General features: G+C 39.5%; 1 protein-coding gene across 2 annotated transcripts; it reads right to left on the reverse strand.

Moving 5' to 3' along the window:
- Nucleotides 1-1,965: 1,965 nt before the first annotated feature.
- Nucleotides 1,966-24,975, reverse strand: marf1 (meiosis regulator and mRNA stability factor 1). Of its 2 annotated transcripts, XM_028448098.1 has the most exons (27): nucleotides 24,878-24,975; nucleotides 24,322-24,532; nucleotides 21,976-22,737; nucleotides 20,984-21,146; nucleotides 20,687-20,901; nucleotides 19,539-19,656; nucleotides 19,262-19,434; nucleotides 18,490-18,975; nucleotides 17,021-17,175; nucleotides 15,950-16,108; nucleotides 15,667-15,847; nucleotides 15,351-15,529; nucleotides 15,189-15,269; nucleotides 14,142-14,381; nucleotides 13,933-14,052; nucleotides 13,004-13,182; nucleotides 12,692-12,912; nucleotides 12,469-12,611; nucleotides 10,955-11,088; nucleotides 10,510-10,712; nucleotides 9,503-9,730; nucleotides 9,168-9,407; nucleotides 6,738-6,995; nucleotides 6,577-6,637; nucleotides 5,250-5,357; nucleotides 4,948-5,124; nucleotides 1,966-4,027 (listed from the first exon to the last, which is right to left on the reverse strand). In XM_028448098.1, the coding sequence occupies exons 2-27, from the start codon at nucleotides 24,475-24,477 to the stop codon at nucleotides 3,849-3,851; spliced, it is 5,319 nt and encodes a 1,772-aa protein (XP_028303899.1). In that variant the 5' UTR covers nucleotides 24,478-24,532; nucleotides 24,878-24,975; the 3' UTR covers nucleotides 1,966-3,848. The 2 variants fall into 2 exon arrangements, with proteins under 2 accessions (XP_028303899.1, XP_028303908.1); XM_028448107.1 differs by lacking the exon at nucleotides 18,490-18,975.
- Between the last annotated feature and the right edge of the window lie 634 nt (nucleotides 24,976-25,609).

Here is a 25,609-nt window from a genome sequence, read left to right on the forward strand (position 1 = left end):
ATTAGATCAGTGACGTCACTAACTGTCAGTGTTGGCCCCGCCCCTTCTATAAAAGATGGGAGGAGGGACTAGTGCTGCGTCCGAATAGTCCCTCCTATCTCCTTTCCTATCCACTGTTCTTTAAACCCCCAGAAGTGTTTAAGTGGTGGCGTGATAAAAGAGCATCCACATTTTCTAAGGGAAGGAGGCGTGGCCGTAGGATTATTACGTCACCTAGTGGAAGTGTATCCGATCGTCAAAACAGAAGATATCACCTTTCCTTAACCCTGTGACGTCATCTACAGGGTTAAGGATCAGTGGATAGGAAAGGAGATAGGAGGGAATATTCGGATGCAGCCTAAGTTTCCTCAGTGAGCATTGATTGACAGCTCCCTGCGGAACTGTGCAGCGCTGTGGGGGCGGGGCTGCTGTGACTGGGCGTGTCTTAACGACTCTAAGAGCCACGCCCACAACCAAGGAATTTTTTTTTTTAAATTTCCCCCGAGTGACAGGTCGGCAAAAACCTGACCTAAAATCACTGGAACAGACGTGAAAACAATTTATTTAACTTGTTGATTTTAATATTTATTTTATAAATCCACAGACTGCGGTTGGGGGGGCCCTGAGATAATGGTTCCATGGTCAAGGAAACAGGTTCAAAGACTTGCACCAACTTAGAACCAGCACCTTGAATATTTTGGTGGAAAAAGGGTCAAATTTGGCTAAAATTCTACTATGTGCGAGTATTGTAACAAAGAATCTTTGACAATTGGCATTTCATTCTCCATCTTTCATCTCTGACACATTTTTAGGAGCCTCATTATTATTATTTTACATCAGCAAGAGAAGGCTTACAACTAATTATCTCAACTGCTTCTTTGATCACTTTTAAATGGACTAATTAGTTATATTAACTCACCACTGCTCTACTAAAAAACACAACTTTTAGCAGATTCTGGACCCTATTTTTTGGGGTATAAGTTGCTACTTTCTTCATTTAAAATTGACAACTTATCTGTGGATTTTATAGCCAGCTGGCAGTACCATATGGGGAGTAAAATGTGATCTGCGAATACCTTTGAAATGTGAATCAACGCCTGTTAATGTTAGATTTGTGAAAATCAAAATGGGAACTAGCACCAAGTATCCAAAACCACCACATTTACGGTAGTTTTTTCATGTCTAATTGCGATTTTTGGCAGAACGAAAAGGCCAACGCTAACTAGTGCAACATCTGGGAATGCAACTTATAGCCCAAAGCGACTTATCTAATGATCTTTTCATTTAAAAAAAAAAAAAGAAGTTTTTTGGAAAGTAACGTGTATACCAGTGTGAATATATTCTGGAAAATACAGTAAATGTTTATTACGAGTTTTTTCTGCTTCTCAAACGTCTCTGAAATGACTGACAGTGAGAATTTGCTTGTTATTCTCCACCCAATAAATGATATTCTAATGATTTTAAGATGATCCAGTATGAGGATGGGTAAATACTAAAGTTATACGGCACAGTACATGCTACCTAAACATTAATATGACTCATAACACCTGTAAACACTGACGTTTTGCATTTTTTGTCATATTTGGCTGTACTAACAAACCATAACTTTAGCTTCCAGAACAAGTTAGCCACGGCTTTATCTCTTTGAATAATCTAAGAATATATAAAAAGGCAAAAAAACAAAAACACTACTTTATCCTTTGAAAAGAGTTTTATGTTTGTATGTGACAGGAAGTTAATTCATTCCTTTGTTGTAAATGCTGTGAGCTTGATTGTATTTAAAACAGTGATTGCCCTCTGTCACTAACTTATACCTTAGCGCATTATGTAGTTGTAGTAAAATTAATGACTAGCCTAATAGCAAATAAATATGCAGAAAATAAGCTGAAATGACCTGTTGTACATACATGTTTAAATATAAATAAAGAGCATCTTTCAGGAAAATGTGCTGTGGTGTTTGACAGTCATGACACTTGAGAGAAATAATAATGCTTGTGAAATTTATTCAACAGAAACAGTTTGGTCCCTTTAACAGTGTTTATCTGTTATTGTAGCATGTTGTGCTGTTAGCGGGAACGCGCGCACGTGTGTGTGTAAAGGAAGCTTCAGTGAGCCTGAAACTAAACGTAGTGCTAGGCTAACACTTGGATGACATGACAAAGAAGAGTAAAAGATGTTCTTCCTCTGAAACTGCGACAGAGCAAAACAGAAAAGTACCAAAACCTCCTGCTCATCCTTTGCAAAAACATCTTGTTTTATGAACACAAACTATGCAGAAGTGCATATTTTGAGAGACACAGGGTTTGTCTTGTTTTTTACTGATGGAACCAAGTTAAAAGACTGAGTCAGGTGTCATTGTGGCTGTTGCCTGCAGGGGAATTACCATTGACACTATAAAACATTTTCTCTCATCGTTTCACGATTACACAAACAATGCCACGTATTATTCTAAACTCATAGTTCTTCAAAGTCGTTTCCAGAAAGTCTGAAACTGCCACGAAAAGGAAGAAAAACAAACTGATTTTTTACGTCTGACAAAGAAAACGCATCCGACGACGACGGAACATGCAGAAAATTTCATCACAGTGATTCCATTGGCAGCCCCGATTTCTCCAGTGGCCCCCGCACGCTCCACTTCACAAGCAGCAGACGATATTTAGCCGTAAACGAGCAGCTTTTGAGTGCTTCAGGATAGAAAAAACACACGAGTGAGTTTAAACTCCTCTGAATGTGAGAGGTGAAAGCTGGAGGCCAGGCCAATACAAGCCATTGTAAAAGCCTAGCAGGTACCACAAGGTCTGTGTGTACCTCCAAACCCCCATCTCCTCCACCTCTGATCCAGTAAACCTTCAGCAGCAGCAAGGTTACATGGAAACTAAAAAAAAAACCAACAACCTTGAGCTTAAAGTCTCCGCCAGGAGGGGGCGGCGGGGGGCACGACGTCTGGAAGTTGTAACAAGAACCAAAAACGTTGCCATCATCTTCCTGAGGTCACACCGTGCATAAAGTTTAGTTATGCACACCTTTAGACTCCAGTGTGAACCAGACGCAAACGGATTTAGCTAAAAAAACAAAACACGCAGAGACGATAAAAGCGTGCGTCAGCGTCTGAGCACAAACCCTTTCTTCCTTTCAGCCAATAACGGGCGAGTGTTTCTTCATTAGTTTGTTTGAAATCAAGTCTAAACAAGAATTGGAAAATTCCTGCGAGCAAAAGATCAACCCGACGGCAGCCGAAACCATTTCCACCTAAAACAAACTGCTATGCTAGCCTTGAATATTCAAAACAATTTGAACAGTAAACACTCGTCTCTGTTCTAACTTAAATGCTCACAGTAACACGGGGGAAGTGAATGAGATGCTGAAATGTTGGAAAACAACAACCGACAAAGAAAAAATCCCCCACACATCCGAGGAGGAAGTGAAGCAATGAATTCATGCCCCAGAAATCAAACGTCCTCTCTCTGGCAACGCAGGGACAAAATCATTGTGAAGGTTTCTCAACAGGATTGAGGAACAAAGTATTATCTGGTTTCCACTTCCTTTGATTTAATACAGAAAACCTCACGACTACTGACTCAGTCTCTCATTGGCAGCTTAAAAAAATAAAGTGTTTTTACCAGCCTGGCTCAGAACTGAGGATCATTCATAGATATATTAACTGATTAACTTAAACGCAGGTGTCAGAGGGTGAATTTGGCAGATTAAAGAGCTGCAGAAAAAAACTGCACGACGTAAATGACAGCTTAGAGAATGATTATGATAAGGTCAGCCTAAACACTGTAGCTGAACAGCCTGGTTCTTTAGTTACACCATGTGTAAACCAGCTCAGTGTGGAGCATGTGTGTGTGTGTGAGTGGGGGGGGGGGTCAGGGGGCCGCTGTGAAGGAGAAGTTAGCGGCCAGTCGGATTCTGCTGCGTGACGTTCTCCTATTGGGACTGTTCACGGTGGAGGTCGGGGGAGATTTGAGGATGGAGAATTCAGAGCTGCTTTGCTCCTCGTGATGATCTGATACATTGTCCTCAGACGTCTGTGGCTCATCACTCTCTGGAAAACACACACAAGCAGAGTGTAACGGAGGAGGAGAAAGGAGTGGGGGAGGGGCTAATAATCCATCAGAAAACCTAGGTACAGGAACCAACCAGACAATTAGAGATGTTTAACCTCACCAGATGATTGAAATCAAATGTGTCTGTATTTTTTAGCACCTTTTCTGAGTGAGCACCCAGGAAACAACCTGGGAAATATATTGAGAGACAAGATATTTTGGCGATATATAAAATGTACAATATCGCCTATATCAATATTTTTATTTTATAGTTTATTTCATAATAAAATACATGTTTTCTGAGTGAGTCTTTCCTGTAAGATGTTATTGAGTTGAAAATATTTAGATTCGTATCTTGGGCTGAGCAATAAGCACCAAAATCAATATCTCAATATTTTTTCTCAAAATGGCGATACACTATAGAAAAAGTATTTTTAACTCAATAAATTCTAGGTTAAATTTGCTGATAAAAAATGCCACACAGGCACATTAATAAACAAACAGCCTTTTGGCCTTTTCTCCTCTAAGGGACAGCACGTGTGAGTGAGTTCTGTAGTGTGGCTTGTTTACGGGAAGGACGCACACAGTAATCCATCGAACTGTGCTTTTCATGAAGCAACTCTTAAAACAAGTATTTTAAAACAAAAATAAGATATGAAATAAAAATATATTGTTATAGGGAATATTGTTATTTTCTATATTGCCAAAATAGAAATATCAATATATGTTAAATCTCAATATATTGTCTAGGCCTATATATATTGTATATTACCATTTTGAAAAGAAATATTGAGATATGAATTTTGGTCCCACACATGTCAAACTCGAGGCGCAGGGACCAAATTGATCCCATTTAACAGGATGACTGTGCTCAAAATTGAAATAAAAACAGTGAAAAGACTAATTGCAGTAAACTGACCCGATGATGTTGAACGTGGGAGAGATTTTTCCTCAAAGTGAATCAGGTCGTTCTGCTGAGGAACAACAGGGTCGGGGTGGAGTTGAGGCGAGGGCAAACAGGAAGGTACGGGACCACACAGCAGGTCCTCGTGTGTGTTCAGATACAAAAGCTCTGAATCTGAAGCAATATCACCACCTGAGAGGTGTACAAATACATAAATAAAAACAAATTAATGACATCTTTAGGGGATTTAAAGGCACTTTGACACCAAAGCTTAGGTTTGGTCACTGAAGTTGAGAATGAGTGTATAGTGTGAGCACCTGAGCTCTGAGCTTCAGACGTGGAAGTGCTGATGGGACTGTCTCTGGGACTGTCTGTGAACTCTCCTCCTGGTCGGGGGCTGTTGGGGAGGGAACAGCTCGGCTTTGCTAAAGAACACATTAAAAATTACGTCTGAATATTAACTGCACAATCATTGCATCCTTTAAAAGCACAAACACATTGGCCGTGTTGGAAATGTCATACCAACGTACTACTCATACTAAGTCTCAAAATGAGTATGTCCTGTGTTCACATTAAATAATATGAAAAGATAGAGTATGCGAGAAATACCCGGATGTATACTATAAGGGGACATTTTTAAGTATGCACTAGTCATACTCAACCATCCCATGATGCATTGCGAGCAAAATGTAAAATCCTCCCAGGACCAGCTTCAAGCCAAGAGTCAAACATCCCCTTTTCAAAATAAAAGCATCTCTTCTTGTTTTCCATAAGTTTTTTTTTCAACACTTTTGTAAATAGGGCTCTTGTTTTGAAATTAACAGGAAATTGTGTCAGTAGCAGAATGACGGGTCTCTGAAAATGTGTTTCCACGAGTTTTATAAATCAAATGACCACATGTTGATATTCTACCTTCAGGGGTGTCAAACTCCTTTTAGTTCAGGGGCCAAACACTGAGCAGTTTGATTTCAAGAGGGCCACAGATTTTAGGCTTAAAAACTTTTAGGCTTAAAAACTCAACATTAATGCACTGCTACGTATACATAAAACACAAAATATGTAAAAAATATCAAACAATATCAAAGCAATAAGTGACAGATATCAGTTCACATAGCATCTTCACTTACAATGTCCTAGATTTTGTGAAGAACTTCTACTTAATTCAGGGAGACATTATCTCATCAGTTGAGGTAAATTGAAGGATTTTGTAAGAATTTAGAGTTTTTTCAACTGTTTAACATTAAAAATTATGCAATCATGCAATATAAGCACCAGAAGTGTTGAGTTTCATTTACTTGACACTTTTTCTCTGTAATTTTTACTTTCTCCTGCAGTTCAAATTGGATGCTCCAAAGGGCTAGATTTGGCCCCCGGGCCAAGAGTTTGACACATACTGATATAGTACTTGGTCACTTTCTCACTTAAAATGATTTCAGAACTTTCAAAGGTGGAGAATCAACAGAGATATTTATCCTCAAAGTGATTCAGGTTTTTGTCATTGCAGGTTCCAAATGCATCTTGGAAAAAGTACACTTATGCTCATCATCCTAATAGTATATAGTAGACAGTATATACTTATTGAGTATGCAGTGTATAGTATGCAATTTCAAGCCCTGGGCCCCTCACCAGTCACTAAACTCTTACCTTTCATATCGTTTTTCAGAACGATAATCCTCTTCTGGCCGTGCCCTTTAATCCAGACTACCTGACAACAGCACCACACAAACATGGAGGATTTATAGGAATTGTTTTTGTACAAAGCTGGATGTTTTCCACGTGCACAGCGTGTGCACTGCGTTTCCCACCTGTGGGATGGCATTGAGCAGCTCATCTGTGCTGGTGTGGCCGTAAAAACGTGGCTCGAGGCTTCGTCCAACAAATTTGCCGTAGGCTCCCTGGAACTCAGTCATGAAGATCTGGTTGTAGTGGTAGGTGTGGAGCAATGCTCGCACGTGACGGGCAAACTGGTAGAGCCGGGTCAGTCTGACCCACTCCATGCCGTGACCACTGCTGCTGGTGCTGGTTCCAGTCTCACCGTTTACATCACATTCTTTAAGGTAGAGCTGTCGAAGAAGTACATTTTTCAATTACCTGTACATCTTCAATTATCCATATTCAATTACAACTTGATTATGATTACGGAGACCGGCATTTTTTTTTCTTCCAATTTCCCCCTGAAATTGCTCAGACGCCAACACCAAAAAATATGAATACCAATAATTTCATTGATTAGGAAACCTAACAAGGAAACCAAGAGATGAGAAACAAATTAGATGATAGATAATATATTTTTTTAGTGTATTTTACAGATGATTTAAGACATGGGTCAAACTGACCCGTTATCATAAGAGATGCTAACAGACAGCAAACATGGGTTTTACTGGCTTATTTATTTATTTTTTTTTTTTATTTATTCAGTTTATTTCCGACATGGTTACATTCACTTTTTTTTTCTTCATTTTTGTACATGCCGAAAAAGGAGACGAGAGAAGCAGTTTGCTTATCCGGGTCCCGTCCCCTGTTTTACCATCGCAAATTTACATGGGTTTACATGTCTCTCTGGTCAAACATTCTTGAGTTGCACAGTCCTTTTTTGTGTATTCTCATCTGTGTTGTCCTCCTCCTCTCTATCATTGTTCGTGTTGGCCTTGTTCCCTGCCAGACGTTGTTAGCATTCCTCCAGTTCAAGAACAGTTCCTCTTTCGAAGGTGTTTGGAAGGTTTTTTCCCTTTTCATCCATAATGTCACCACTCGGGAATGTCTCTTTTGGACACACAAGTTTGCAGCTTGTTTTGTCTCTACATCAAGGTTAATTCAGCTGTTGTCAGCTCTATTGGCAGTGTTGTATTCTCCACTGTCAGATCCAACTTGTATAAACACATTATTATATCCTAGTTCACAAGCAAGGTAGTATTTTAATGTATTATATCTTAGTTCATAAGCGTGTTTCTAACTGCTGTTGTTAGTTCTAATGGCAGCGTTGTTTGTTCCACTGTTAGATTTAACTTGTATAAACACATTATTATATCTTAGTTCATAAGCAAGGTAGTAATTTCATTGTACAAGAAAACATGTTTCTAACTGCACATATGACAATAAACACTTTGAATTTAAATTTAATGTAATCCTTAATCACCCCACCACCTAGCAATTGAAATGAATAAATGACAGACCTTTTTTACTCTTGGTTTCCACATTGAATTCAGTCTCCGTAAAATAATCACAGTGAGTTTTGTTTCCAGTGTTTATATAGCTCTGGGTCCATATCCATGATTACCATCAGTAGTGTTGTTGTTTAGGTGGATCCTTCGTATTTTCCCAAGTCTTCCATCGTTTTGATGAGAAATGGTTTTCCGTCCTCTTCTTCCAGAATATAAATCCTGCAGTTTTTTGACCACGTCTTCACAATCTTTCCTCCTTTTTTTATTTGGCGTGCCTTCCATGCAATGCTTGCATTTTGTTTCGTCAGGTTTTCATTGATGTACACCTTCGTTCCTTTGAGTTTATTTCCTTGCCTCAGGAGTTGTCCTTTGAATTTCATATTTGTGAAGGTTATTTTTACAGCTCTGTTATCATCTTTCTTTGGCAGGAGATGGCAGGAGTTGATGTTGTCAGGGTTCAGGACAATGTCCTTCGACTTCAGGTAGTCAATGACCTGTTGTTCAATCGATTTTGTTTCTTCGTCACTCGCATAGCTCCTGGGTTTTATCTTTAGGCCTGTGATGATGACATCTTTCTCTCTTTCCTTTTGTTCCAGCTGTTCAACCCTCGCGTTCAACAATTTTATCTCTTCAGCATTTCTTTCATTCTTTTCTTTCAGTGCCTTTGCTTCGCTTTGTAGTCTTTCCAGTGAGTTTTCCAGCGTCTTTTCCAACGACTTTATCTCGGCAGATAGGTTTTGTAGACCCTCGCATATCATCTCCTTGACCTCTTCCAAACCCGAATTGGGTTCTGAAGGGCCTCCCTGCGGTTTTTTCACCATTTTCCTTCAGTCTTGGGCCCAATTGTTAAGCTTTTATAAAAGCTTAACAATTGTGATTAATTGTAATTAAACTGTAGTAATTGTAATTGATTTCAGAGGGGAAAAAATTGTAATTTTATTTATAATTGGGAAGTCATAAGTGAACATGGATAATTAAAGATGTATTTGTAATTTAAAAATATAATTGATCCCAACCCTGGTCAGAACCATAACAGACTGGTTCTGCACCAGTACTGAGTAATTGTTCTCTCACCTCCACGAGGTAGGGCAGACTCTTGAGTAGCTCGCTGAGGGAGAGGAACCCATATTCACATGGGTTGAGCAGGGATCCGTGCACACACTTGTAACGATGGCTCAGCTCATCCACCTGCAGGCCTTCGCTGACCTGATCCTCCTCCTGGGACATGAGCAGAGACAGAAGCTGGGACGTCAACAGCCGCAGAGACTTCCTGTTGATCAGCTGCACTTCTCGACCCTCAGAGCCGTCCACCACCTACAGCAGGAGACACTTTGTTTGGTATCAAGAAACTCATAACTTTATCACAACTTCAAATCAACACAATTGTGTAGATTTTTCCCTTCACAAACCTTGACAACATGACAGAGTTTGTGCAGCAGAGCTAGCAGGGAGTTAGCGTCGTAGTCCTGCAGGCGTAGGCCGTAGCCAAAGGTCTTGCTGTATTCAGGGAGCAGCTGGCTGACGGGAAGGCTGGAGCTTTTCTGAGCCCGCAGTAATTTAACCAGCTGAGCCGCCAGAGCCTTGATCTGCTCCACCTCCGTCAGAGTCAACAGCTTCTCCTCACCACACTCCAACACCTGAAGAAGGTCAGAGGAAGACAGGATTATTTAAACCACAACTGTGATGAAGGAGGCACAGGTTAAATCTGCTGACAGTTTTTATACTGATTAATGAGACGCAGAAAAATAACCACATAAATGCGTAGTTTATGAGAGTAAAGCAAATTGTCCTTGAATTGGCATCAAGGTTGGTTTTGTTAAATATATCCAAATATGTGAATAGAAAGTGATTGAAAATGTAATTCCCTTTCAGAGTGCATTATTACACTGATGCAGTGCGGGTCTGACATGAATTCCTTTTTTTATTATGCTCTATATTTTAGTACATTTATAATGGATTTAGTCCACTAAAATCTTAATGTCATTTAGTTGATTAAAACCAAACTATAACTGAAATAGTCATGATGACTACATTTTGACTAAAGCCTAGTTTAATTGTAGTTAAAAGACGATAACTAAAGCTAAATCAAAATTTGTAGTCAAAATTAATACTGTGACTGTGATGAAATCAGTGTGAATGGTTATCTGCTACAGTCGGAAAAAGATAAAAACCTGTGAGAAAAGTGACATTCTAGTGTTTCCATGGAGGAAAATGCTGCTGGACCCAAAGTCCTCATTGCATTGTTATGAGAACTGACTTGAGTCTTTGTAAAGAGCATCACATAGCAGATCTCTTGCACCGACTGTCTCGGAAAATAGTGTTTATTAACAGGATGATCCATCGGTACCTCCGAGCACCAGCACCAAACTCTAAAGAATAATTCTAGATCAAACACTGCTAACCGTGTCCTACTCACCATCAGGATATCAGGAATGGCTTCAAACAGATCCATCAGTTTGGTGAAGCCGTAGTAGCTGAGCTTGCACTGACGTCCAAAGTGATGGTGGTAGGTGGGGATGAACTTACTGAAGAGCATTCGACAGTGAGGCTGGTGACGGAGCAGGTCCACCACCTCCTTACCAAACTGCTTCGTTCGCTCCATTTCCTCCACTGTACGCTCTGCAATAGAAAAAAAAATTAACCACTGAAGGAGCAATAATTTTAATCATGCAAATTAGACATTTCTGTGTAGAATATATAAAACTATTTCACGCAACATTTTAAATCAATTGCAGTATCAACTGCTGAACATTGTTCTGATGTTTATACATTTTTAGAAACTTTTCTGAGAGACAAAGAGGCAAGGTTAAAAATGCATTGTCATTTTCACATCAACAACACAACAACAGACTTTAACCAACCTCTCTTAGGGACAGAAATGACCATGTCTGAGGCCTGGTCTGTGATGGTGATGGTGGTGTCTGGTATCTCAGTCAGCAAGTCTTTCAAGTCACACACGCCGTAGTCCGTTACCCTCCAGTCTCTGGAGAAGCACCTGATAAACAAAGAACAAGGAATGTAAACCTTTCCTGACCAAGAACAGAGAAATGGAGTCAAATCAGTCATGAGATCATCTACATGAGTCTTTATATCAATAAGAAATTGCTTTGGTTGGTTCTAAATAATATTTATATATTATGTCCATGTCTGTATCATTAATGTGCCCTGTCCTCTCCAAACAAACAAATAAAGTAAAGTATTGGACGCCACAAATGAAATGTGTTTTTATATATATATATAAAAAGGCATTTTAAACAATAATAGCATTAAAGTACACAGGATATTGGACATAATGGGCCTGTACTATGAAGCTGGATAAGTATATTCTAGATTTATCTCCGTTATGCAGGCTTCACCTAACCAGGGCAGCTGTACTACGAAGCGGGATATAAACACGTTCACTTAAGACAGATGATTTCAGCCTGGCTACGTACGTACTCCTGTGACATAGGTGGAGATTACTGCGTCAGACCAATCACAGATAAACTGTGCAGAGCAACTTACATTACAATTGAGAAATAATTTTTTAAAATGAAGAATTAAAATCCATAATCCTAGATTATCTTACTGGAGTGAGGCTCTCTGCGTCACCACTGAAAACATGAATGAATGAATTTATGGGTTTGAAAGCGCCCGACGCACAGGTTTTATCAGCTGACTAATGTAGGTCAGTCCATCAGATAAAAATCTCTATATTTCCTAAAGGATGTCATGGGTAAATGAAAGGGTTGCATCGATGTCTAAATATTCTCTCTCCTGTCAGCAGTGCATCAGATCCACACAGCAACGTGTTCACAGAATGACCCTCCTTTTCTTGGGCAGGTGACGGGCTTTCATACTAGCTCACATCCCAGCCAGAACAAAACCTGGTCCCGACCAGGTTAGTCGTTCAGCCTAAAGGCCAAACATACTTGACTGTACACCTGCAAAGCGGAGTCCGCAGTACAATTAAATGCAAAACACAGATTTTACTACCACAAGGACTTGTCACACAAAACACTGCTCAGCACTGTATCAACCCGCATTAAATGTAACACTGACCTGCATTTCACTTCCTGGTGAAACAGAGCAGGAAGAAACAGCTTAGAGGAGAGATGGAGACGAGCTACGAAAGTAATGACTTGAACTGATTTTAATGGAAACCACTACGTGGCTGTGCGCCCGGATATGTAAGCTCTGAGGAGAGAGGACAGTCCGTGCAGAGTCACCAAGTTACCATGGTGATCACACACCTATTAAATCCAGGAAGTTAGCACGAGAAGAGGAAATCCAGCTTCGTAGTAAAGGCCCATTATGTTGGATCAGCAGGTTAAAACCCTTTAAGTTTGTCAAAGAATGTGGAGAGAGTGTTTACAGGTTGAAAGTGTTCACTGACCAGTGGTACGCCTGCATGAAGTCTCTGATCGCTACTTGTTTGCTGGCTTGAAATTTCAGCAGTTTGAGCAAATCTTGAGTGAAACGCTTCACTTGAGCTCGGTGAGTCAGAGTCAGTAAACGCTTCGTACCCATTCCAAGGATCTGCAGAAACATGCAGATAAAGATATTTAAAAAAAAAAATAAAGAGTACATTTGGGTTTGGAGGATGACAGTTTAAGTACCTGCAGGACGTGTGGCACGGCTTCTAGAAGATCCAACAGTTTGGAGAAGCCATAATCAGAAACGCGGCACTGTTTGGCAAAGTGGTGATGATAGGAAGGTATGAATTTACTGATTGGCATGAGACATGATGGCTGACTCCTGAGCAGGTCAATAATCTCCCGACTGAACTGAATGAGCTGTGGGTTGCCGACGGGGCTTTTGCAGTGGTAAACCCACGGCTCTGCATGGAAACAACACAAAACCTGCTCGTTAGACTAAAATCTGAAATGAACAACTTCAAAAACTTGATTTTTTTTTTTTAATGCTCCTACCAGAGTTTTGAGCCGGAGGCTTATTGTGGATCCACTTGATCACTTTGAACCCATTTTGAGCCGTGACTATAGTAATACTGGGCACACAGGTGATCAGATGCTCCAGAGGAATGCCGCCATCCAAAGACTCGCTTACAAGCTGCATAGGGCAGAACTGTGCAGCATAGCAGTCTGGAAAACTACACAATAAAACACACATAATGGGTTTTTACTCTGCGATATTCATTTCCAGACAATGTAGTTTATAAGGGTGTAACGATTCATCCATTTGATCGAATCGATTTATATTCCTACGATCCAACTATATCGATCTGTGCTCGGCAAATCAGCTTTCTGAATGGCAATAATCAATCTAAAATTGTTTTAAAATCAATTGATTGTATCAATACAAGCAAATAACGTATTGGATTTAAGCACAGCAGACATTACATGGATTTTTTCCAAAATTAATATTAAAGCGTAAACTGCCAACTCTGTTCATTGCTCTTTTAACCTGAACAGATCTTAGTTGCACTTCAATTTTTTACATTAATATTGTATTATTTTCATGTTGACAATGTATGGAGTATTGAAAAGTTAACATTGTGTTAATTTCAACTAGTTGGACTTTATTCAAACAAACGTGAATATATTTCCCATTAAATGTTGTTTACTTGTTTATGTCCATCATAAACTTATAGGTGATTCCCTTACAAAAAACATCAGGAATCAATTAAAACTTCACCTGCATGGTACAGTATGCAGAGATTTATTTTACTCACATTGGTTGAATAATTATATGAGCTAAAAAGTTATTGAATTGATTTAAAGTCACTGAATCATTTTGGATGGAACAGTTCTAAATTAACCAATATAGTCCTTGGACTGAAACAAATTGTGATTCGAATCTAATCGTTAAACTCCTACTATTTTATTAACACGGAAGTCACCTGAGCAGTGGAAGGGTGCCTTCATGTGACTGCAGGAGACTGTGAACCTCAGACGCCAACGTGCTCAGAGACGTCTTAACAAAAGGGATTTTATACGAGTCTGGATCAAAATCAGCTTCACTAAGACGACAGAATGAGGAGAGACAGTCACACATCAATCAAGCTCATCATTCAAAACCGTGCAGAATGTGGGACATTTTGTGAAATACCTGAAGTCCTGCTGAGCGTAGTGGTCTCTGCAGACTGGCTCGTGATACTCCAGCTCCTGGAAGACTACGGGGCTCCCGCTAGCGGAGGAGGAACAATCCTGAGACAGTGACGACCCCAGAGGACTCTGACGTATTTGGCTGGTGGAGAGAAGGCACACGAGTCTCGAGCCGCCCTGTTCACGCACAGCCACCAACTCAGGGAGGCGGTAGAGATCGTTGACCATAAGTTTACGGGAATACCTGGGAGTTATAAAAAAAAATAAAAAGATAGAGGGTAATCAATTTTACAAGGACAATAAATTTAATTACCACTGGTTTCCAAACTGGGAGGCTAGAATGAATTTGCTGAACCTTGAGCATGAAAAGTGTCTTTGCACTTTATTAAAGAGCTTTATTATTACTGTCCTAAAACATGTGATTGCAAATGTTGTTGTTGCAGAAGAATAGCAGGGTTCTCACCAAGCACAGTTTTGGAATTTGGATCCCCTGAGCTTTGTTTCAACCTGTGTCGGAGCTTTTCTATTGTTTTTTTTCTTTTTAATTGGTTCCGTCATTATAATAATAGTTGCACACTTGGATACAAAAGGGACTTCCAGGAATGCATGGGTTGTTTAAACTCTTTAATCTGCATAATTGAAAAATGCATATATCAGCTGCACCGTCTATTTAATACAGGCGATTTACTCGGGATGCTCTCGTCTTCACCTGAGGACCACGAGGACCCCTGCAGCCACTTAGCTGCCCCGATTTTGCCTGTGTGCATCCTCCGCTTAGTAACCATATTCACCGTCCAACATGTAGCGTGACATGGTTATCTTTTTTTCAACCAGATTAAAGCTCTACTGTGTGCATCCTCTGCTTTGTAACCCATAATCACTGTCCAATACAAACAGCGTGCTTCATACTCTAAACAAAAACAATCAACTAAATACAACAACAAAACAGGGGGGGGGGGGGAATTGAGAATTTTTCATTCTTCAAAGGGGGGCTCCGCAGAAAACGTTTGGGAACCACTGTATTAAACCACGAGTCGAGTCAGTTACTCACTTCTTTTCATAAATTTCTGTGAACTTGAACAGTGGGAGGCAGTTAGCTGGTGCATCCTGAAGAATGCAGATGATTTCAGTGCTAAAAAAAAGAGAAAAAAAAGCTGAAAATGTAACATTCTAATTTATAAATAAAACCCATCAATAAAAGTCTAAAGTGTACCTGAACAAAGCAAGAGATTTATTGCAGCCACCAGTGATTAGAGACACATGAATGCGTTTGCATCCGATCTTGTAGCGATGCAAACCGCTAACGGCGCTAATGGCCTGCTGCAGGGACGACATCTGAACCGTTGCCTTCAGCTGGTAGTCAGTGTGAGGACTGAGCTCCAAAGATTTTACCTACAAGCCAGGATAGAGTTTAGAAATTCTAATTAAAATAAAACACGTGACAGGTCAGAGATATTTGAGAATATTCTCGACTGCTATCATCAGGTGGGTCTTTTTATTTAAAAAAATGTGACTAGCGTGAGCCAGACCTGTCCATGTCTGGAGAAGGTGTCGTGAAGTATCCGCTGCAGATCCTTGCGTGACATCCTGTAGTCCAGGTTGGAAACCTGGATTTCTGCCCCCCCTGAGAAAGGCTGAAGAGAATCTTTAGGACTGCGTGGGGTAGCGAGCAGAGGGGACGAGCGACTCGAGAGGCAAGGGGACGCACTCCTTATGTAGAAAAACCAAAACAATTCACAACGTTATCTGCCTCGTGCATGACAACAATAGCACATCATTGTATAGTGAATGAACCATGTGCAGCTTCAGCACCTGGAGGACCAGGAGCTCTGAGACAAGACGAGGGGACTGAAGCTCCTCTGCAGGTTCAACTTGTTGAAGGCGGATGGCGTGCTCATCTGGAAGTCCGCCGCCTTTCTTTCCCCTCGTTCCACTGAAGATTCACTTATTTTCCGAGGACTAGATCCATCTCTTTAGCAGAAGACAATGGACATTACATTTTGATTTATTTCGGCATTTCTTCAGAAAAAAAAAAACAGAACAAACACTCAATTGTCAAACTTCAGCCGAAAGGATGTAGGTTGAATGAAAAGCTTATACACACCTACCCCATCACAATAAACAAAACAAGGCTCTCTAGATAATATTACAAAAATAATCATTAGGAAACTAATATCACTATTAATATGTTAAGGTTTCATGGTTTAAAGAGGTTGTCTGAATAAATGAAACCTTACTATGTTATTTAAAAAAAAAAGACAAAATGAACTTGCTGGAATTAATATCACCATTTTAATAATACTTTGATCATTTATTTATATATATGTGCATACATACACATCAAACATATACAAACACATACACATATATATATATATATATATATAAAAAAAACTGTTTATTAAACTAGTATGCAAATTCTAATCAACTGAATTTTAAATACAAAATATAGAGTGGCAATATTTAAATTAATAATAATCACAATATATACCTTTTATTATGTTTATTAATTAAGTATTAATATATTTTATACCATACCAAGTCATAATTGCAGCTTTTCTTTTATACTTAGTAACGATATATGATTAAAAAAGCTTTTTAAAATGCTTTCCAAAATTTAAAAAGGGAGACATGCTCAAGTCATAAATCCCACATTATTCAGTAATATGGCAAAAGGTAGACAGTCAGAGAAATCTAATTTATGAACTCTGAAGTGAAAGAAACATAATACACACTTTACAAATAGAAGGGTGACAAATGTTGTTTATAGTGCAGTTTCTCCTGCTGTGAATACTGTGAAAAGTCTGAATAAAACAGGTAAACTCCCACAAGAAAACAGAGTTAAACCATGATAACACAATGCATCCTTTTTTCATCCTTTACCTGTTCCTGTGAATAGGTTTCCCCACGAGACCAGACTTGGGGGGTGGCTCCTGCATCCCAGTCTCCCCGTTACTTTGATGCACAGAGGAAGCGTTGTTTCCTTTCTCCAGGTGAGAAAGCACCAATCGGACCCTGTCCTCTGATGTACCTGCCTCCTAAAGCAGAAGCAGCTGTGTTATTTGTTATCTGTGTTGGGTAAATGATAGCGAATGCATGTAATGTAAGGTTAGTGGGATGGTCACAGGGTTTCTCTGGTTTTAAGACACATAAGCATGCTCGACAGGACAAAGTTTTAGAAGAAAGCCGGTCACGTCATGCATTTGTTTTGATCATCATAGTTCATAGTTATAAATATTTGATTTGTGTTTGTGGATCTGCTGTTTGAAGAATGAGGGTTCAAAGATTTTTTTTGACCAATGCCTTTTTGATTAAATATTGATCAGTGTTAATAAAGTTTGAGATAAATGGGTGTTTTTCCATTCCAAAAATGTTCACAACATGGTATCCTCATTTTTTTCATTTTCTTTAAAGGGATCCTTCACTGTTTTGGAGTAGACAATGAAGCAGAGAAGAAGAGCTCTCCCAAGGCACCTTTACTCTCCCTTAAACAGTGTGCTGACACACTCTAGTGGCGGAAGTTAGCGAGAAATCACAGACTGTTGAAGACACACAAACCCTCAGAATAGAAGTACTTTAGGGTGGGAGTACTTCAACAGTCTGATCTACTCGTTAACTTCAGCCGCAGAGTTGGAACTATCACCCTCTACTGTTTTTTATGTTTACATCGGCAACCAAAAGCAGCACAAGTTTTCATTTTGACCAAAAACGCTGCTAAATTATCTAAAAATCAGGCTGAACGCTTCACTCCAATAGAAAACAATGAGATGTTTACCAGCAGTGGGGCCATGTGACATCATCAATCAAGTGATTTCAAGATGGTGAAACACAAGCTCTCAAATTGTAAAGTATTCCCATTTTTAAAGGCAGATAAATACAGTAAATATGGTGCATAACAATGTGTTTTGTTAGGCATAGATCTTCTAATAAATGAGTACATTTCAAAGGTTTTAGGCCAAACTTGTAAAAACAGTGGAAGATCCATTTAAATGTACTGCCTGTAAATGACATGCACCTAATTATATGCCCCTGAAACAATGCAAAAAAATTAAAAAGGATAGAAAGGACAGCCCCATTGCTCAGTTGTTATCACAGTGGGAAATGGCAAAGAAAGTGAATATTCTAAAAAGCACTTTCAGATGATCAGCACAAGATGCTGCGCCAGGATGATGAATGAAGCACGAGCGACAAACAATGGTATTGCATGCTAGCACAAACACAAAAAAGGGGAAATGAGCGGTTAGTCAAAGCGGTGATTAGTATGTGACAGACGGGAGGAGATGCTACTGATTCACAGAGCGGCTCAGACATTGGAAGCTGAGGGGCAGGCGGGCGCTGATGAGTCTGCTGACCTGACGGGGTTTGGCTGGAGCACCACCGGGGGGCCCACTGCACCCCCTCCTGGGGCTGTAGGGCCTTTCAGGGGTGTAGACCGAGAGGCGAGCCCGCCGCCGTGGCCTCCTGGGTGACCTGAGATTCACCAGAGGCAGGTAGGAAAAAGAGGGCACGAACTGGGGAGGGGTCTGCACGGGTTCCTGGGTGTGATAGACCCGGGGTGGAGGCAAGTGATGAGGCCGAGGAGCAAACTCGGGCTTGGGTCGTGGGAAGAAGGAGAGGCTGATTCGATGGCCGAACACGTCCTCGTTTTCCATTCGCTTGGAGGCACGTGCAGCAGCCTCTGGGCTGCTGAAACTGAGGACCGCCATGCCTTGGGACAGGCTCAGCACTCTGCCCCCACAGTTGTCTGACAGGCGGCGGAGCCTGACCTTCACGGCATTTCGCTGTCTCTTGTCAATGATGAAAGGGAGGTTGTACACATAGAGGAGGTTGAAACTGGGCTGAAGGAAGGGAGGAAGAGACGCCCGTCTGATTTGTTTTACTTTAAAAAAAAAAAAAGCTTAAAAAACAAACAAAAAAAAAAAAAAACACTTGATCCAATTACAAAAAACTTTGGACATGAGTGTAAAAAAATCTTCGCAATTAAAATCCTACTGCCTCAACCATCACCCACTCAAGGAACTTCACAACATTTAAAGCCTCCGGGTTTAATCAATACCTCACCTACTTCTTTTGGTAGTGTGGATTCCCAAAGATAATCAAAGACAGTTAATGATGAAGGCCTACCTGCACTTTAGGAGTCATACGTATCGGTAGGTTAGCTGTAACTTCTTGAAAGGTCACATGGGTGTGAGCATGCTGTAGCAGCGCTGAAGACGTATAGTTGCCGTGGACCAGAATGACTTGAAAGCCATGGCGATGACGAAGGTCACTCAATTCACTTGCAAAATTCACATCAGCTGTTGAAGGAAAAATAACAATTTATATGTATAAAGCTGGTGAATTTGGTTCCAATTCAATTGACCTCGCAATGAAGGTTCATGTTTATTGGAAAGGCGCTTACAGGATACCAAGACAACAGTTGCAGGGGCAGTGTGGGTCTCAGCAAAGCGTCTCAAACACTGGCGAAGCTTGTCATCTGCTGCGTTCTTGGCCGTGGCGTTAATATGTGCGACAGTGACCTGTTGAAGCCGAGGGACACGAGTTAAAAACACTCCTGCTATAGTTTGCTTCACAGGTAGGAGGAAAACATCTACTAGCGATGCACCGAAAACTCAGCCACCGAAAATGGCCCACAGTGCACTTTCGGTTTCGACCGAAACATGTTGCGATGACGCAAGCAAGCACCTTGGTCAGCGCATGCTTGCCTGGAAACGGACCATTCGTGTCTGTGGAGCGGCTGTATTTCAATACATCCAAGCACTAAAGCGTCTTCTAAGCACTGTTAGACAGAGTGAAAACTATGAAAAGAACACACTTAAGTGTGATTTATGTTTCTGTCACGTCGATGTGCAGCTCTCTGTGTCCATAGACACACATATCTTACACACTAATACACATGCACATCAGCAGCATGAATACAGCTTTAGAGTGTCAGCACACGTTTCAGAGATCCTCTGCACTTCATCACAACTGCTCTTGGTCCACGCTATAAAGATCATTAGTTGGATGAGGTTAAAGCAGCATGCACAAAAAAGGATGCATGCCGCAATGAATGTGGAGAACCTGCACACCCACGCACAGCATTTGTCACAGATTCCACTGTAATAAAGCAGAAAAATTGCTCTTCATCAACAACTTTAATGCAGTGTAATGATGAGAGAACATTTTTAATTATACTCTCTTTCAGTAGCCCAGTCACTTATAGGCCTGAACAACATTATTTAATGTATGAGTTAAAGATTTTTTTTCATATTGTGCATTAATGGAATGTGAGAGCTAAATGAATATTTTCAAATAATTTTAATTGATTTATTCTTTGAATCATCAATATTAATTCATACAATTACAATGTTTTAATAGTGAGGTTAGTACACATTAATAGAGCCATAAATTATATTATACTACTAATTAAAATAATTATTGGGTTTTCTGCCTTGGTTTGGTTACGACCAAGCATTTTTATTTCGGTGCATCCCTAGTCTGTCTTTGTTGTTGCACAAAGTTTAAGACTCTCTTCACCTTGAAACCACATAGTAAATAGACTCTAACCTGGCAGTTGTTGAGCTCCTGGATGACAGCTTTGTTCTCTTTGCTTATGTCACAAACGCAAATAAATTCTGCCTCACGGTGACCCTGAAAGAAACGGCTTCTGATGCGCTGGACCACAGCTGCAGCAGAGCGCCCACTGGGAACACTACAGTTCTCAATGTCCCAAAATACACCCACAGGAGGAATGTTCTCTGGGCCACTGCTTTCATGTGAACCTGGTAAAAAAAAAAAAAAAAAATAGTGAATCAGCAACTCTTTTTTTTTTTTAAAGTGGGTTCTGTGTGCAGGAACACCAACCGTATTTTGGTCCAGTCTTGCTCACGGATGTTGACGACATGCAAACAAAGCCTTCAGAGGACGTGCCACAGCCGTTACAAAGAGGAATGGGTATGGAAGCAGTCGGAGGAAGAGGAACCTTTGGCCACCCCTGGTCCGACTCTGAGATCCGACCATTCAGAGGCTGCAAAGAGAACGTGTAAGAAACAAGCTGACTAATACAGTTACAAAGGAATTACCTTTTATTGAAATAATTACTTGTATTTCAACAAAGTATCCTGATCTTCAAGCCACCAATGTACAACAAAAAAGCATCCTATTCCTGACCTATCCCAACTTTGATTTTATTTATTATTTCGTGTTTTAATTATTATAATTTTAATTTTGTTTATTCATATTTTAAATATTGATATGTTGTGTTTATTTTTACTTATTTACTTTAAATTTATTTTGCTTTGTTTTTATTCTTATTCTTAAGGGTATCCAAAATCTACTGCTTTACTTGACTATTTGTTTAACGTTATTGTTGCTATTATTTTTAATATTACTATCATTGCTACTGTTATTATAGCTTTGTCTCATTACAGTTTTTGGTAAATTAAAAACGATATTTCTAAAGTTTTGACAAAGCATAAGGTTGTTTTGGGCATGTTATTGCGGAAAAAGTGTTTTCACTGCGCTTTTGCAATACATTCCAATATAGAAATGTCTGAAATACCTCCCCATGAAGGCATGAAAACTTTTTTTTGTGTTTTTTTCAAAATTCAGTTATTTCCATTGCCAGTTTTTATTGCGCAATTTAGATTTTGCGCATTTCCAAGGGTGATAGAAACACAGCTATTATCAGTTTTCTTTTGTTTTGGTTTATTGCTGATTCTGTTGTTTTTTTGTTGCATGGTATTACTCTACCAAATGTGTAAACTATGTTAATTGAGTGCCAAAAATGTGTAATTAAAATAGTTTTGAAAAAAATAAATAAAACAAAAGTGTTATTAAATAAGAAAAACACCAACCTTCAAACAGCACTCCCGGTAGTTGTGAGCTCCCTTCACAGACACCGTGCATTGTGCATGGACGTGCATAGGATTAGCAAAGTGGTGTGCAGTGCTAGTAACGGTGGTGTTGGCTGTGTGATCGCTCAGTGCGTTTCCCTGGGATCTTCTGGCAGACGGGCTGCAATCCCCACCACAGGTGTACAATCCCGAAGAACCCAAGCATGAGTCATGCAGTGACACGGGGAAAGAAGAAGCAGAGGGGAGAGAGGAAGGGTGCAAACTCTGCTGAAGCGCAACAAGTGGATAGGTGTGCTGAAGCCCCGAGTAGTGGGGGAGGTAGGGGTCTGAGGAACAGGGCTGAGAGGTAGTTACTGAAGAGGACACCTGAGGTTTGTAAGAATCTAAAACCTCCCCTCCACTACTACTATAGCTTACATTTGGTTTACTCTGATAAACAGTGGAGGCTACAGAAACAGGCACTCCTCGTGATGCTTGGATCATATAAAGTGGAACGCTGCTGTTTAACCGACAACCTCCAGGGCTGCAGTGGGTGCACATGCTTACTGTAGGGCCATCCACTTCCTGTTTCTGCAGGGAGGGGGGCTGCTGGAGACGGTGGGAGTCTTGTGTAAGCTGATGAGGGGGCGGTGGCGGTAGCAAGCAGGGAGAAGGCAAAGAGAGCCGGGGCAAAGAAAAAGACTGGGAGGAGGGAGTGTGGCATGGAGGAGGAGGGACATCTTTCAGCTCCAGCACAGCTTTTCTGTTCTCCATGCAATCGCTCTGGAAAAGATAAAACCAAGAAATCACATCAATCCTACGCAATGATGAAGTTGACTGTGCTGTCATCATTGTCCTTGAGACAAGGTCAGTTTGTAAAGATAGCGACATAACATGCTGCCACAGGGAACTTATCTCTAAAGAGATTACATAGACTTCGCTTTAAAAATAACATTTTTTAACTAGACCAAAGGAGCTTCAAATTGAGTTAGTTCAGGGTTTTTCAACCTTATGTGGGGTTGCCTGAAATGTCTAATAATTAAATTTTAAAAAAAAAAAAAAAAAAGAAAAAAAAAAAAAGAAATCAGTCATTAAAATTATTCTGTTTTGTAATTATTTATCTATTTTGCACAATTACAAAACAATACATCATATCTCAGAAATAGATATACAGTGCAGGAAGAGGAAGAAAGCACATATTTTCAAATTAAAACACCACATGCAATCTCAAACAATTGTACCTCTATACTTTCCCTTTCTCAAATTTAAATGGAGTTAAAATAAAATGCAGTGTAAAAAATATCTGAGCTGGCGCATATTGTCACTTTGTACACTAATACTGTCTATTCTGTATTTGTAACACATTAAAACAAACATGATAAGAAAAAGTCTCCAAGGGTCACCAGAAATTTGTGATATAAAATGTTGGGAACCACTGAGTTGATTTGAAAATTTTAACAGCAAAGACTATTAATATTGTGATATTGTAAAAGTGATAATATACAAAAGTGTGAACATTACTGTTAAACAGCACTGAATATTCACCTATCCATTTATAATATATACATTAAACTTACTGTGCAAAACTCATTTTAGTTTAAGGTCCAAATATGGACCAATTTCATATCAAGTAGGCCCCAGATTATAAGCGGGAAAATGACTACTCTCAAAATTACCACACTAGTTTGCCCTTCCACATAAAGATAATTAAAATATGTAATGCAGCGACATTATCCAAGCAATAATTGACAGATATCAGACTATGCAAAATCTTCCTCAATTTTGTGACCACTTTTTAATTAGTTGAAAAACTTTAGGAGAATTTCAAGAGTTTGGACAAATTTAGAACTTTTTCAACAACTTGTAATTAAAAATGACTGCCATCATGTGACGAAGCACGGGAACACTGTGAAGCCCAGGAATCATTGAGGGGCTGAGATATGTTCCCTGAATGACATGGTAATTTATATTACACAATTAAAAATGCTAATGTAATTGCCTTGTGAATAGGAAGTATAAATGCTGATTGCTCAGTCATATTCTGCAAAAACAAAACTACAATATCACGACTATGATCATGGAAACCTGACATTAACCAAGTACTCTCTTTAGAAGAACATTTTGCAGAATTCTAGTTAATTGACTTTCTGTCGTTGTACTCTTAAGAATGCTGAATTTCTTTTACCCGCCGTTTTAGCTTCCAGGATTTCTGACCAATCAGAGAACAGCTGCTCTGGGAAAAGCGTTTGTTTACAACTCGGTACCGACCCATGCTGTTTCCGCGTGAACACAAACGACTCAAATGAAATATGCAAATTTTGTGTAGATTTAGCGTCACAACAAAAGCAAACGAACCACATATCTTACTTGTGGGCTGGTCCGATGAGGGGAAGTTGTAGTTTTAGTTTCATTAGTGGAGAAGCAGTCCTTGAGTTTCCATAACAGACTCGGGGCCTCGGGTTGGGGCTGACTGGGCCATTGAAATGGCTTCATGGATCTCTCCTTTCCCTGTCCTTCCATCATACCAGACACTGTAGTCTCTCAGCATGCTTTCACCTGCTTTCCTTCGCATGCTCACCTGAGGAATGTACAAAAAAAAAAAAAAACACTTAACACACAATGCTTTGGTTTGAATGAAAAAAAAAAAAAAAAATCAAATATCGAGCTGATAGAAAATAGCAACAGAAAAGCTAATATTACTGTGACATCAGTTAAAGGCTGGTTTGGTTCTTGAAGAGTTAACAATTTGGCCAACTAGCTAGAGGGCTAGCTAACCTGTGGCTAATAGCGCCAATAATGACCAAATACTCGGTGAGTTTACCAATAATAAAAACAAAAAAAAGGTCCAGTTTTCACTTTAGTTTCTGTATCGGAGCTGTGTTTAAAGGTAAACTAAGTCTGTCCATCGGTGGTGAAAGAATACCTGACTAAAGACTCCTCTGTCACTCAAACTCCATCGACCCGGCCAACCGGACTTCAGTCTGTCGCTTTTTTCTTCTATGGTAGGTTTCGTGTTTCTTCTTCTTCTTGGGTTTAATTGGCGGTCGGCAAAACAACGAAATGGCACATTTCCGCCACCTACTGGTACGAAGAATGGCTCCCTAAAGCTTAAAAAAATAATAAATAATAATAATAATAATAATAATAATAATAATAATAATAATAATAATAATTGTTATTTTTTACAGAGGGTAGTGATGACAAATGACATTAACTTCAAATAAAATTATGATAAAACAATTTGTTAACCTAAAAATAACATACGTCACCTCCTGAAACCTCTACAGACCATAAACTTACCAGGTTTAAAATCCCTGGTAAGATAACTAACAAAAAGAATATTCTGGAAGAAAATTAATATTTCATTTGTTTGGGGAAAGATTTTTTTTTTAAAAAAATTTAATTTAATATGCATGCTTCATATGTTGCAAGAAATAATCACTTAGCATGTGTTGACCGACATGATCATGTGTTGTAGCTCTTCAAATACATTCAAAAAAATGTATTTGAAGGGTAAAAATATTTTTTTTATATGAAATGATTAGATATAATTTGAACTGTATAGAATTTTATACACTATATTATCTTTATTGAGAACGTATTTTTTCGGCTCCAGAATGACTTTAATCCAGGTGAGATTAGGCAAAATGGCTCC

Source organism: Gouania willdenowi, chromosome 1, assembly GCF_900634775.1.
Source record: "Gouania willdenowi chromosome 1, fGouWil2.1, whole genome shotgun sequence".
NCBI lineage: Eukaryota > Metazoa > Chordata > Actinopteri > Blenniiformes > Gobiesocidae > Gouania > Gouania willdenowi.